The sequence below is a fragment of the Pleurodeles waltl genome, chromosome 5 (genome assembly GCF_031143425.1).
Source record: "Pleurodeles waltl isolate 20211129_DDA chromosome 5, aPleWal1.hap1.20221129, whole genome shotgun sequence".
Taxonomy (NCBI): Eukaryota; Metazoa; Chordata; class Amphibia; order Caudata; family Salamandridae; genus Pleurodeles; species Pleurodeles waltl.
Window position 1 is genome coordinate 1,041,072,509 of NC_090444.1, and position 13,706 is coordinate 1,041,086,214.

At 49.8% G+C, this 13,706-nt stretch overlaps 1 protein-coding gene across 3 annotated transcripts in view; it reads left to right on the top strand.

Annotated features, from left to right (window-relative positions):
- Positions 1-13,706, top strand: part of SHPRH (SNF2 histone linker PHD RING helicase) — a 746,219-nt gene that overhangs the window by 269,680 nt on the left and 462,833 nt on the right. For all 3 annotated transcript variants that reach the window (XM_069235239.1, XM_069235238.1, XM_069235240.1), the window contains exon 9: positions 937-1,641. In XM_069235239.1, coding sequence (XP_069091340.1) covers positions 937-1,641 — 705 coding nt within the window. The remainder of the gene's footprint in view (positions 1-936; positions 1,642-13,706) is intronic.

The window sequence follows — 13,706 nt, forward strand, 5'->3', positions numbered from 1 at the left end:
CACTGGTCAAACTCTAACATTCATTTTTACGTGGCTCTGTGTTTTTGGTGCAGAATTAGTCATGAAAGAAACTGATGTCAGTGTTTCAGGGTGGCTCTTAAATACGTGCTTAAATAGGCGCTGTGACATAACTTCCAACTCAGACAATTCCCGTACGAAGCCAAACTACCCCACCCACCGGCACACAGAGGTACTGATCAAGATTTTCTGGATCCAGTCTGACGCCTGCTGAATATTCTAAGGTGAGGAATCTGTCAGAAAAGCCATTACCAAAGGTAAATAGCTTGGACTTCTGGTAAACCTCCATGATGAGATTGAAGGGTGTTTAATTTAACTTGATAGTAATTTATTTAAACAATGTTCATAGTCAAGTGCTTTGTAAAAGTCTGTAAAATGTAAAACACCTTTCCAATTTTTGACGGCACTAACTCTGCCTTTAAAGTACACACACCAACCTCTAAATGTGTTGTTTACTGTAACACTTAGACCATTATTCTGTTTGTATCCCACCACACATACCTGACTAGGTGGGTAGAAACACTCTATTTTATGTTACATACATTTTCCTAGCTTCTTATGTACATAAGCTCTGGACAGCTTGCCTGTTTGTTTTTTTCTGTTTTTCTTGAAATGTTTAATGTTGCCCTTCTGTTAGCAAGCACACTATGCCACCTTAGGGCTTTGTATAGTCTTTAAAGTTGTAACCATAAATAAATATATCTTTTTACTCACCAATCACACCACCTTTCTAACACTGGCCTTAAAAAGTTCAAGGTTTTCAAAGAAAGGAAGGTTCCTGAGCATTTTTTGAAAAATACTTTTGCTCTGTTAAAAGAAAGCATAATGTCCTCACATTGTCCTAATAACTATAAAGTAGTAGGCATTTCATAGAAAACAAATGTTCAATACTAATTCATGTTTTATATTTTAATTTAGATTTTACAGCCAACAAGAACATCAGGAAGGATTCGTAAGTCATTGTCAGTAGATATAAATGACAAGGGGGAGTCCATAAAGAGTGAAGATTCTTTGGGCACTGTTTCTTCAGCTCACCCGGACGTCAGTGTCACTGCAGCTGAACATGACTACTGCATTACAAGTATTGTTGAGCGAGGGAAGCTAGAGCCTACCATATGCACTAAGGAAGAGAGTGCTCAGGATGAAACATTTTCCCTCGGAGTTGTAGAGGAGAACCCTAACTCTCAATTGGTGCAACCTTCCTCTCCTTGCGGTGGCAGCTGTAGCCCACTGAGGATGACTGACACTGGAATTGTGCCTGAATTAGAGTTAAAAAATGACACGCAACAAAGTTTTCTTTCAGAAGAACTTGTATCGCCACCAAGTTCAATGTTACCTTTTAGCACCCTTAACTATCGTTTTGAATGTATCTGTGGGGAGCTTGGACTTGTTGATTACAAGCCACGTGTGCAGTGCCTACAGTGTCATCTATGGCAACATGCTGACTGTGTGAACTACAAAGAGGAGAATCTAAGCAGCAAGCCTTTTTATTGCCCCCACTGCTTGGTGGCCATGAAACCAGTGTCTACCAGAGCCACATTGATCATCTCCCCAAACTCTATCTGCCACCAATGGGTGGATGAAATAAATAGGCATGTGAGATCATCATCTCTCCAGGTCATGGTAAGATGCTTATAAAGTTGTGACCAGAATGATGACAATAACGATTTCTTGTTAATTGTCATACTATAGTTTGAACTGCATTTCACTTTCAGAAGCCATGGCATTGAAGTAAAGGTTGCAAAGTTGAATTGCTAGGAACATTTTGGGTGAATTAGTGGTTCTAAGATCATTCAAACATGGGTGCTTTCCCACCATGCAAACACTCTTACCCAAGTTGCTATGCTTATGAACTCATCTATGGTGTAAAAAAAAGACATCAATGATACTACATATTGCAGTAACATTTACACTTTCAATGGCATTACTATGGATATGATGTGGTGTTTTTCTTTGGATATGTTTTATTATTTAAACTAATATTTTCAATGGTATAGTTATAAAGTCCTGAGCATTGCATTTGGGAAGCAAATTATGATTTGCACAGCCTGACCAAGAGTTATTTATCGCCCAGCTAATCCTATCTGGCCAATTTTTTAGAGTGTGGGGTGGCACTTTTGTTTATTAGCCATACCTTCGCTCAAACTAATATTTGTTTTAAACAAGTTAAATTTGTGCCATTGCTTAATGAGCAGGTGAAAACATAATTTACTATTTAATATTATTTCTGTCTTTTTTAGGTTTTGTTTAGACTTGTTTAAATACAGTTGACTTAAAGCCCACCCATAGCTTACCATTTGTTAGCAACAGCATCGGTCTGAATTCCTTTGTACCCATTTGCCACAGTATGTAGGCATGATGTGCTCTTCTTGTGTTTGGCCTGCCCCTGGAGCATGGACCAAATACTTGTGTCCTTTCACTACTTCTGTTTTTGAAGCTTTTTTTTTCTTTGTTCTCAAGCACGCCATAGGAGTGCTTTTGTTTTCAGTCTGTCTCCCATATCCTGACTATGTAGCTTTTTTTCTCTTCCAAGGGTTCCTCATCGATCCTCATAAGCACTGAATAGTCCTAGTTAGGCAAGGTATTTTTTGTGGCTCCTGGAACCACGATCCAGGGACACTGAGCTCTGCCTTTTTGGCAAAAATCTTTTGGAAATCTTACCAAACCTTATTTTTATAGTTTTCACTCAATTCTATTTAGACAGCTAAGACAGCTTGACACCTTTTTTCTGACAGAAAATTTTACATCTTTTCTGTTGAAAATGCCTTGAGTGTTTGTGAAGTGTCCCTCCTATGGGAAAAAGATGGCACAATCAGACCCCCAAAGGCTTTGTATCATGTGCCTTCCAGAAGGTTGCATCCTTGGTTTCTGTACTCATTGTCAGACCTTCTCTGGAAGGACAGACCGAAAATCAGATTGCATGGCATGCAGCAAAGGAAGGAAGAACATGCTGCCAGATCTTCTAGAAGCCATGGAAAATTAATTTTCCTCTACTAGAGCTGCTTCTTCCCTGCTCCAAGGACTCCCCTAAAGGCAGATCCAAGGAGAAGAGACATGAGAGGAAGAGACATTGCTCTCGTTCAGCGTCAATGTACAGGAGCATAGCGTTGAAGACCAGATACGTATCTACTTGTTTTCTTTATCAGGTATGACTTTGAGACACTCGAGAGCCAAAGAACTTCGACGATCGCCATTGATAAGAGTTGACGCCGAGAACACCTCTATCGATGGTAAGACCATCTCTGTTGATGTTGGAACAACTATTGGCGACGGCAAGTTTCCCCTGTCGATGTTGAGACTGGCTCTGTTAACATCGACTCCACTTCAGTCAACATCAAGGACATTTCAGTCGACGCTGAAGCCACTTTCTTAAACGTCAAGACCTCCAACTTCAATTTGAAAGCTACCACAGTATTTAAAAGTGATATCTAGAGCAAAATCTTTGTCACCATCTATGCATTTGTCTTCCAGATGGTCACAGGGGTCTCAAGCAGCCAGACCTGCCTCTTCAGGTTCTGCTTACTCTTAAACATATTCCCCATCACTTCAAATTGCGCATATAGTGATTTCTGGTACAGCTTGACCACAGGGAGCCACACCACCCAATTTGACCAGGTTCAATAACTTCACCTAGGCTATCTCTCAGAATACCCCTGGCCTCTACTTTTGTCCTCACAAGACATTCACCTTTTGGGTCTCATGGTCATCGCTCTAGGTCTAGATCCAGGCACAGATCTCCAAGAAGATCCAGAGAAAGACAACAGTCATTCCACTTTTGATTAAGAAGATCTATTACAAGCAGTCACTGAAGGTAACTATCATGACACAGAACATGGTCCCCTTCATGGACTCAGACCTCTACTTCCATCAGAGATTATTCTCCTACTCTCGCTAATACTCCTCCACCAAGGGTTTCTCCAGTTGACAACTTGAAAACTTTTAATGAGGTGTTTGTAAGAGGTACAACAAAGCTGAACATTCCTGTGCCAGCTCCCACTGCTTCTACATCTGTCATCTTTGAGACTCTACTTCAAGTATCATCATCAAGACCTCTCCTTCCTCTTATCACAGGTCTTCTAGAGCCTGCAGTGCAGTTGTGCCTGATACCTGCATCTATAAGAACAGCTCAATCTAAGCTCCTGAAGAAGTATGAGAGTCCTGACCAAGATCCTTTCTTTCTCAGGACAGATCCACCACCGGATACAGTAATTGCAGCTGCAGAAAGAAAGTCACACACAGTAGCACTAGCGTGCTCAATACCGCCAGAAAGGGAGAGCAAAAGCGTAGACTCTGGGAAGAAAAATGTGGAACCTCGGTTGCTACGATGAAAGCAGCAAGTGCCAATGCCCTTTTAGGAAGATGTGATAGATTGCTTTGGGACACCCTACAAATATTTACAGATAATCCCCCTAAGGAAGACAGACAAGGCTTTCAGGAGGTCATTGCCAAAAGTATGCTGGTGTCAAATCAGATTGTTGGTTCAGCTGCTGACATTTCAGATGTATCTGCCCATTGTTATTGCCATGGTATTTATGCTAGAAGGTCCTCATGGCTTAGACTAACAGGTCTAAAACCAGAAGCTCAATCTAGAATACTGAACACGCGGTTCTTAAGAAATACGCTGTTAGTATCTTACACAGATTATGAAATGTCAAGGATAAAGACTGAGTTGGACATCCTAAAAGCTGTGGGCCTGGAAAAAGAAAAGGTTGAAAGCGATACAGGCCTTATGACAAGCACTACTATTCCACTCGTCACACCTCCAGCGGCAACACTAGCAGAAACAGTCATACCATCAATTCAGATCCTCTAGAGGAAAAGGGGGCCAATATCAACAATCTGCAGCTGGAAAAACGCTTACCAAACAATGAGTCACGCCTTCCCCCCAGATCCGTCAGTCACTCTTTTGGGAGGAAGTATTGTAACACATTTTTCAGAATGGCCCCTGATAACTCCAGACAGATGGGTTCTGAATATTGTTCAGAATGGTTATGCTTTGTTTCAGATCTGCTCCTCCGTTTATTCCTCCAATAAAAACATTGTTGTGTCAAGAAGATCTATTACAGAAGGAGGTGATCGTTTTACTTCCCTTCCACCAGTCATGATTCCATGTTGCTTCTTTCCTCTCCCACACTACTACCCTGTACTCTAAACCACCACTGTCTATGTCATTGCACTTTACTGCACTTTATGCCACTGCACTCTATCTGCACCACTCTAAGCCACTCCACTCTGCACCACTCAACGAGACTGCACTCTGGGCACTGCACTTTACTCTGCACACTACACCACTGTACTTTATGCCACTGCACTCTTCAACTCTAATCTGCACCACTCTTGCCACTGCATTGTATTCTGCACCACTCTACTGTAGGCCACTACACACTACGCCACTGCACTCTGCACCATTGCACTTTACTCTGCACAACTGTACGCCACTGCACTTTATGCCACACGACTCTAGGCCACTGCACTCTATGCCACTGCCACTAAATTCTAAGCCACTCTACTCGACTTTGCACCACCCTACTGAATGCCACTGCACTCTACACCACTCTACTCTACTGCAATCTTTGCCACTGCACTCTACATCACTCTAATCTATTCTGCACCACTCTTCTCTTTGCCACTGCTCTCTACACCACTCTGCTCTGCTCCACTCTACTCTTCTGCACTCTACTCTTCTGCACTCTACTCTTCTGCACTCTACTCTTCTGCACTCTACTCCACTGTACACCACTGCACTGTACACCCTCTTCACTCTACACCACTTCACTCTACATCCCATCACTCTACTCTGCGCTACTCTATGCCACTGCACTACTCTGTGCCACTACACTCAACGCCACTGCACTGTATACCACTCTACTCCATGTCCGTCAACTCTGTACTACTCTACTCACGTGCAGTCTACCTCAATGCACTATCCGCCAATCTACTTTACACCACTCTACGAAGCTGCACTCTACTCTACTGCACACTACTCTGTCACTACACTCTAAGCTGCTGCACTCTACACCAGTCCACTCTACGCCACTCAATTCTATTCTATGCCACTCCACACAACCTTATGCCACTCCTTTCACTCCAAGCCACTTTTATCCACTCCCCCCACTCGGCTCTAAGCCACTACACACCACTCCACTGTATGCTACTCCACTTCACTGTGTGCCACTCCACACTATTCTATGCCTTGCCACTACACTCTGCTCTAATCCTCTCTGTTGTACAACATGACTAAAACACATTGGCAAATCCAATAGCTTTTGTTCAGGCGAAACCTGTTGGCTTTGTCAGTGTTTATTTTGCAGTATACTTTATACGTCGTCGTTAGGCCTAAACCTGATTCACCTTGACTCGACCTTCTCCATGCTGAAATCCTGCAGCCTATGGTCTTTGTCTGTGTGTCGGTGGGGTTGTCCACAGGACATAGCCGACAACCTGGCCCTATGTTAAAACATTTATGCACCTAACTCCGGGTCCACATGATCTTCTGGTAGACCCTATGTCGATATTCAACCTTGCACTAATCCAGTCGACAAGCTCCTCCAGTGCCCCTAACCCTGAGCACAGGGTATTGGGCCACGTGCTGGGACATTTGAACTAAGAGCCAGGTAGTTTGTCACACAGTCTGTACAACTTTCATCGCATGTAGCCTCACTTACCGTGCACAGTGGGGCTTGGCCCCAGGCTTTATGCTGACGATTCCACACACTCAACCAGATGCACTGCTTAACGTTTGAGTATTAATAGCTGACTGTGGATGCATGTCCTGCCCTAGTCCTTGTGGTGGTAAATCATCTCTCTTTGGCCGTGCTCAGCATACTCTGGAAGCACACTTGGTCTATTCCCAGGCCTGGTACCAGCCTGTGTATAGCAGTATAGTGGTCTTCGGGGTGACTTTTCTGCAGCTGAGCTCTGTGCTGCCCTTCTGCTTCTGGGCTAGCTGTGCATGACACTTCACCACCGCACAGACTCTGTCCCTGAGCCATCACCGAGTTCATAGTGCTCACTGCATGTATTCTGTGCCATGCAAACTTATTTTTAAATAAAACATTTCATAGTGATGCCAACACGCACCCATAACAGTACACTCTCAGAGGGAGGTAGCCACAGTGTTGTTACAGCTGTAAGGAGGGCACATGCATCCAAAAATTCAACAATAAAATCTTCAGGTACAGGGCGTGGCTTCGGGCGTCAAGATGGCGGTCGCACTCTAAGAGTGCTCCGGACCCCTCCGTCATCCGCCGGCAGAAGCCCCCGCCATCCTGGACTCAACTTTGCCCCCGACGATCCCTAGTTGAGGGGTGAGTCGTGGGGGCGGAATTGACCAAGTGAGCGCCGCGAGGAAGCGGTAGCTGTGCCGCGTAAGGCCGGGTCTGTGCTGCGGCCTGGGCGGCGGCGACTAGAGGCTGGGGCCGCCCCCTGGGCGCCGCGCCTGGTCTCGGTCATCGGAGGCGCGGCAGCCTCAGAGAGTGCTGTGGAGGCGGCCTGTGGACCGGGGCCTGATCCAGAGGCGCCCCGGGCGGTGCGTTGCCGTGCGGCGCTGAGGCAAGTGGTGATCCCGGCTGGGCCAGATCCCGTGAGTGGAGTGGGGCCGGCCCCGTAGCCTGGTGAGCAGCAGCGCAACGGCGGCAGGTCGGCCGCCTGCGGTTTTGGAGTGGAGCAGCGAGGTGGCGGTCTCCTGCGACGCAGCCCAGGGCTGGGACGGCCCAACACAGAAGACCCACGAGGCAGGTGGGTGAGAGCGGAGGAGCAGGGATCTGTGGCCTGGTCAGCGGCGGCGGCGGCGTAACGTCAGACTGCTGGTCTCCGCGAGGCTCGTGGTGGGCCGGGGGGGGGGGGGACAGTGCCTGGTGTGGGGGGGGGGGGGGGCATTGGGCCCAAGCGGTGGCCGGTCCTGTGGATGGGATGGGATGGGATGGGGCCGGGGCCTGGGCACTCAGCAGAGGTGTTGAGACGACGGTGGCCTGCCCGACTGCCCCCCAGAGCCCCGAGGTACTATTGAGGGCCAAAGTGCGTGGCTGGTGGGTGGAGGACCCGGCACACAAGGAAATCTCGCAGCTGCCTCGGTGGATGGGGGCCCAGAGCACTAGGACTGCAAACAGGAAAGCCACAGAGAGGACTGCCGTGGCAGGGCAGACCCGGCTTCCGGGGGCACCCCTTCGAGTGGAACGCAAGGTGTGCGAGGAGTGACAAGGGGTGCCAGAGGCGTAGGAGACTCCTTCCCCCTTTTCCCCCCTCCTTTTTTCCCCGGAATCGGTTGTTTTTGTGATACTGGGCGGCAGCGGTTGAGGCGGCCCTGAGAGGAGATCATAATGTTGAAGTGTTGGGGCACCTGCCTGGCTCAGTGAGACAATATGGGGAAGGACAGAGCTAGCAGACAGCCCCCGACGACACAGCAGCGGATTGACCAGTTCACCACGCAAGCACCCCCCCCTGGGTGTGGGAGACCTGGCACCTGGGGGGTCTGCACCGGACGGAGTGAGTACGATCCTCCAGGCCATCCACTCCTCGCAGCTTGCAGTGGAAAATAATATTGGCGAGGTGCGTGAGGATGTGGGTTTGTTACAGCAAGACCCTCCGGACTGCAGTAGGTCGAATCACGGAGGTAGGAGGCCGTGTTTCCCAAGCGGAAGATGAGCTTGCTGAACTCAAGGCTAAAGTGGTCCAGCTGCTGACCCGCACAGGCGAGTTGCAGCGCCGTGCAGAAGATGCGGAGAACCGCTCCCGACGTAACAATCTGCGCTTCGTCAGTTTCCCGGAGGGGGCGGAGGTGAACCAGGCGCTTGAGTTCATGGAGAGCTGGATTTGATCCTGGATACCAGAGCAGCGTCTCTCCCCCTGGTTTGTAATAGAACGGGCACACAGGGCTCGTGCGCGCCGACCCACACCTGGTGGACTAAAGACACCAATGATCGCCTGCTTCCTGAACTTTAAGGACTGTGATATTGTCCTTAGAGAGGCCAGACTCTACCCAGACCTCCGATGGGAAAACTACAGGATTCTGGTGTTCCCAGACTACACCCGTGAGGTTCAGGCCCGGCACCGCTCATATGAAAGTGTTAAGCAAAAACTCCGGGCGATGCAGCCCACATATATGCTCCTCTTCCCTGCTCGCCTGAAGGTCCTTATGGATGGGAAGTCCTCCTTCTTTGAGTCCCCTGAGGCGGCTTGGGACTGGTTGATTGAGGAGGGTGTTTTGGCTCGGAGGGGTCCCCCCCCAGACTTCGGGGGGCTCTTCAAGTCACGGCCCTGCTGCCCTGTCGGGCACGCGAGGGGGGCGCAGACGCACCAGATCCCGCCGCAGGAGGCAAAGTGGTCCGGACAGCCCCGCGGTCAGGGATTCAGGCCAGGACCCGGTCGCCTGACAGGAGAAAATCCCCTGGACGCCCCCAGCGAACTCACTTGAGGGCGCATCCTCCCTGGTTGTAGCTGGTCCAGATGGGTGGGGGCTAGATTGCAGATAATCTGGCTGAATGGAGGGGTCCACCACTCCACACCAATGACAGGCCATTTGGTCCTCAGGTTCTGGTTGGGTCTTTGGGCGACAGATGCTTCAAAGGTAGAAGTATGGGGTGGGGGCAGTTGGGGGGCGGGGAGTTCATTAGGATACTATGTTGTGATGTTTCAGTATGGTTCAACTGTTGTTACCTTACCTTTTCCCTTTTCTTTGGGTGGTCACTCCTGGGCCCACTGGCGGGCATGCAACACATAACCTCTCTGGTGCACCCCACGCGCAGCCCTCGTTGACGCAGGTCCTTTCATGGAATGTGAACGGACTCTTGGACAAGATCAAGAGATCTGCGGTTTTTAATACTCTTCGCAGGTATGCCCCATCCGTGGTTCTGCTCCAGGAGACCCATCTGTTTGGCACTAAATGCCCCATGCTTGCACGGGGGATACGACAAAGTCTACCATGCAGGTTTTTCCAGGGCCTCCGGGGGGGTGGCTGTTCTCCTGCACTGTTTCCTGCCCATGGTGATAACTGCTACCCAGTCAGATCCTCAAGGGAACTATGTTGTGGTGTCCAGCACACTCAGAGGTCAACCGATTAATATTATAAGCGCCTACGCCCCTCCTAGCGCGTTTGATTGCTTTTTGCAAGCTCTTTGCGACGTGGTTTCAGGGCTCACGCCGGGGCTGACTCTACTGGGTGGAGACTTCAACTCTGTTCTGGATCCCACGTTAGATATCTCTGGTCCTGTGTCTGGAAATCGCTCTCATCGGGCGTCAGGGCTGAGTAGTTTGGCCTAGAGCCTTGGCCTGTGAGAGGTATGGCGGGTGTGGCACCCCAGAGACCGGCGGTACACTCATACCTCGGCGGCACACCATACGCACGCTAGGATTGATCTCATTTTCATGCTGGCACTAGACGTTGCCAGTGTCACTGGGGCAGGGATATTGCCACACGGGGGTTCAGACCATGCACCGCTACAAATCCGTTTGGGAGGTACAGACCCCACTCGGCGCCCACTGTGGCATCTGAACGCCTGGCTTCTCCAAGATAGAGACTATACCCAAGCGGTGATAGACCACCTTACCCAGTATTTCGAGTACAATTTGGGGGTCGGTGCAATCACCAGGCATGATCTGGGCGGCTTGCAAGGCCACCCTCTGGGGGCAAGCTAGACACCTCCTGCGCATACGAGAGCGGGCACGTAACCTTAAGCTGTCAGACCTTGAGGCCAGGGCACTACGACTTGAGCGTCAGCTCGCTGCCTCTGCGCCAGCCTCCGCATCGGGTCAACTTGCCTTGATCAGGGAAGAGATCAGGCACTCCGTTCTTGAGACAGCAAAGCATATCTGGCTGGCCTCAGCAGCTCCGGTGTACGGTTGGGGGGATAAAAATGGGAAGCTCCTACACTGGCTGGTGACCCGGCCGCTGGCAGATAGTTATCCCTGAGATAATTGATGAATTGGGAGGTCTTTCTAAAATGCCTAGTGAAATTGTGCAGAGCTTTGCCACATACTAGGCACAACTTTACGCAGAACGGCCTCGGCCGCAGTCAGCAAAGAAGGCCCCCCTACTGGGAGATGTTGTCCTCCCTTGGCTTTCACCGACGGAAAGGTGTAGGCTGGATGAGGCCATTAGCCTCGAGGAGGTTGGGGATGCGATTGCAAAGGTATCATCGGACGGCTTCCCGGCAGAACTCTATAGTAAATGTGGTGATATCCTAGGCCCCCACTTGCTCACTATGTATGAGGAGGCCGAGGAGACAGGCAGCTTTCCCTCGGGCATTGAGCAAGCCACCATAGTGGTGATTCCCAAGACTCGCCCTCCCATCACAGTGTTGCTCTGCCTACCGCCCCATCTCCCTTCTCAATATCGAGATCAAGGTATTGTCCACGATCCTTGCAACCAGATTGAAAGGGGTGCTGTCCTCGCTGATTCACCCAGACCAATGCGGATTCATGCCCATGCGAAGCACGAGGCATTGCATTAGGCGCCTACATGTAGCATTGGATCATTGTGGCATCCTGACCTCACAATTAGCGCTCCTCCTGCTGGACTTCGAGAAAGCCTTCGATACTGTGGACTGGACCTACCTGGACCAGGTATTATTGAGCAATGGGCTTGGGCCCAGGTTTCGCGGCCTAGTGAAACTTCTCTATTCCAATCCGACTGCGCGAGTGCAGGTGAACGGAGTGACCTCAGACCTGTTCCCTATACATCGGGGCACCCGCCAGGGTTGTCCCTTGTCCCTGCTTCTCTTCGTGCTGGCAATAGAGCCCTTGGCGAAGATACTCAGAGAAGATCCCCTGATTGAGGGATGGACTTGGCCTGTGGTGCGAGAAGACCGAGTGGCACTCTACGCGGACGACGTGCTTCTTTTTTTGGCTTACCCCGCTCGCAGCGGTCTCCAGACACTGCAGATCCTGGGCTTGTTCTCCGAGGCCTCCGGTTTAACTCTCAATCCTAGCAAGTCCCTGCTGGTGCCTCTGCACTCTTCTAGAGATTGTGTGGACTGGCAGCAGGACATCCCTATCAGACGCAACAGTTTCAAATGTATGGCTGTCCAGGTGGCCTTGTTGCCAGAGTTGGCCTGGGCGCTTAACGTCTCACCGCTCACCCGGCGAGTCAAGGAGGATCTTCAGGGCTGGCAGACCCTGCCCCTTAACCTGCTAGGCAGAATAGCACTCTATAAAATGATGATCCTCCCCAGGTTCCTTTATGTGCTGCAGAACTTCCCCTATCCAATACCTCGGAAATGGTTCAGAGACATGGAAGCGGTAGCGCGTCGGTTTTTGGGGTGTGGTACCCGATCCAGGCTAGCTCTTGGTATTTGCCAGAGGGATGTTTATGAGGGCGGACTGGGGATGTCTAACATCTATTATTATTATCTTGCAATGCACCTGCTGATGATAAATGACTGGATGGAAGGGGGCTGGTCAGACCCTGCAAATCAACTGGAACTCCAGACGATAGGTTACCCCGCAGTGCTTGAGGCGCTCTATGGCCGCTCCGTCCCACGTGCGATCCCGGATGTGACAAGGGTGGTCTTAATGGGCTGGTGTGGGGCCCAGAAGAGGTCGAGTGGTGGGGCCGTCTCACCCAGCAGACTCCATTGTGGCACGGGGGTGGTTGGCAGAGGTTTCGTCCTTGGAGGGATTTCAAAGATGGGACCTTATAGGAATCTTCTTACTTGGTGATGTTTGGGAGGGGTCGCACATGCGCTCCTTTAAAGAGCTTCAATTACACTTTTCACTTAATAAGACTCAGTTCCATAGGTACCTGCAACTCTGACATGCGCTACACGCATATACCCACAAGGCGGGGGAGATCCTTCCTGAGTTCAGTCCCATGGAGGCCAAGGTGCTGATGGGGGGCCTGGATCGGTGGGTGGGTGTCGCGGATTTACTGATCCCTATTTAATAACACCGCTCAGCCACTGGACAAGCTCCGTCGGAGGTTGGGAACGAGGACTGGAGGGAGGCATTGGCTTTCGGGTGTTACAGACATACTGTTTACACATAGCCTACCTCACACCAATTAGATTAAATAGGGCGGGTCTCAGACCCCACGCTAATTGTCCCCATTGTTCTTGCCCGGAAGCCGATTTCTATCATATGGTGTGGTCCTGTCCGAATATTACCTCTTACTGGAGAATGGTGGTGACGGAGATTTCATGGGTCTTGCTGGAGGAGGTGGTCGCAGCCACATTGCCGCTCTTATTGGGGGTTATGGAGGGAGTAGGGTCTAAAAGAGCTGATCCAATCTTCTTAGGTGTGGCATGTCTGGTTGCCAAAAGACACATTGTGGCAGATTGGAAAGCAAAGGTGGCACTGACGTTGGCCAAGTTGCGCCGTGGAGTGGACTGGTATGCTCAGCGAGGGTATATGAAGCAAGAGGATGCCTGAACAAGTACAGGAGAGTGTGGGGGAGGTGGGAGTCCACCTGGGGCGCGAGGTCTGTGCCGGGGCCGTGAGCAACCGGTTGCGGGGTACAAGTTATGGCAGATGATACTGGTCATTCGAAATGTGTCTGTGCTAACTATCTTTGATCTATGGTGCTACACGGTAGGTTGCTCGGGGATACGGGATGTGACCTGTTTTGTATTGTGGATTCGCCGTTTTTGTAAAAAAATAATAAAGCTCTATATAAAAAAAAAAAATATCTTCAGGTACATTCAACAGCTCTAAAGTTTTGCGTGACCATAGGTAGTATCCACTATCTATGGAAGTTC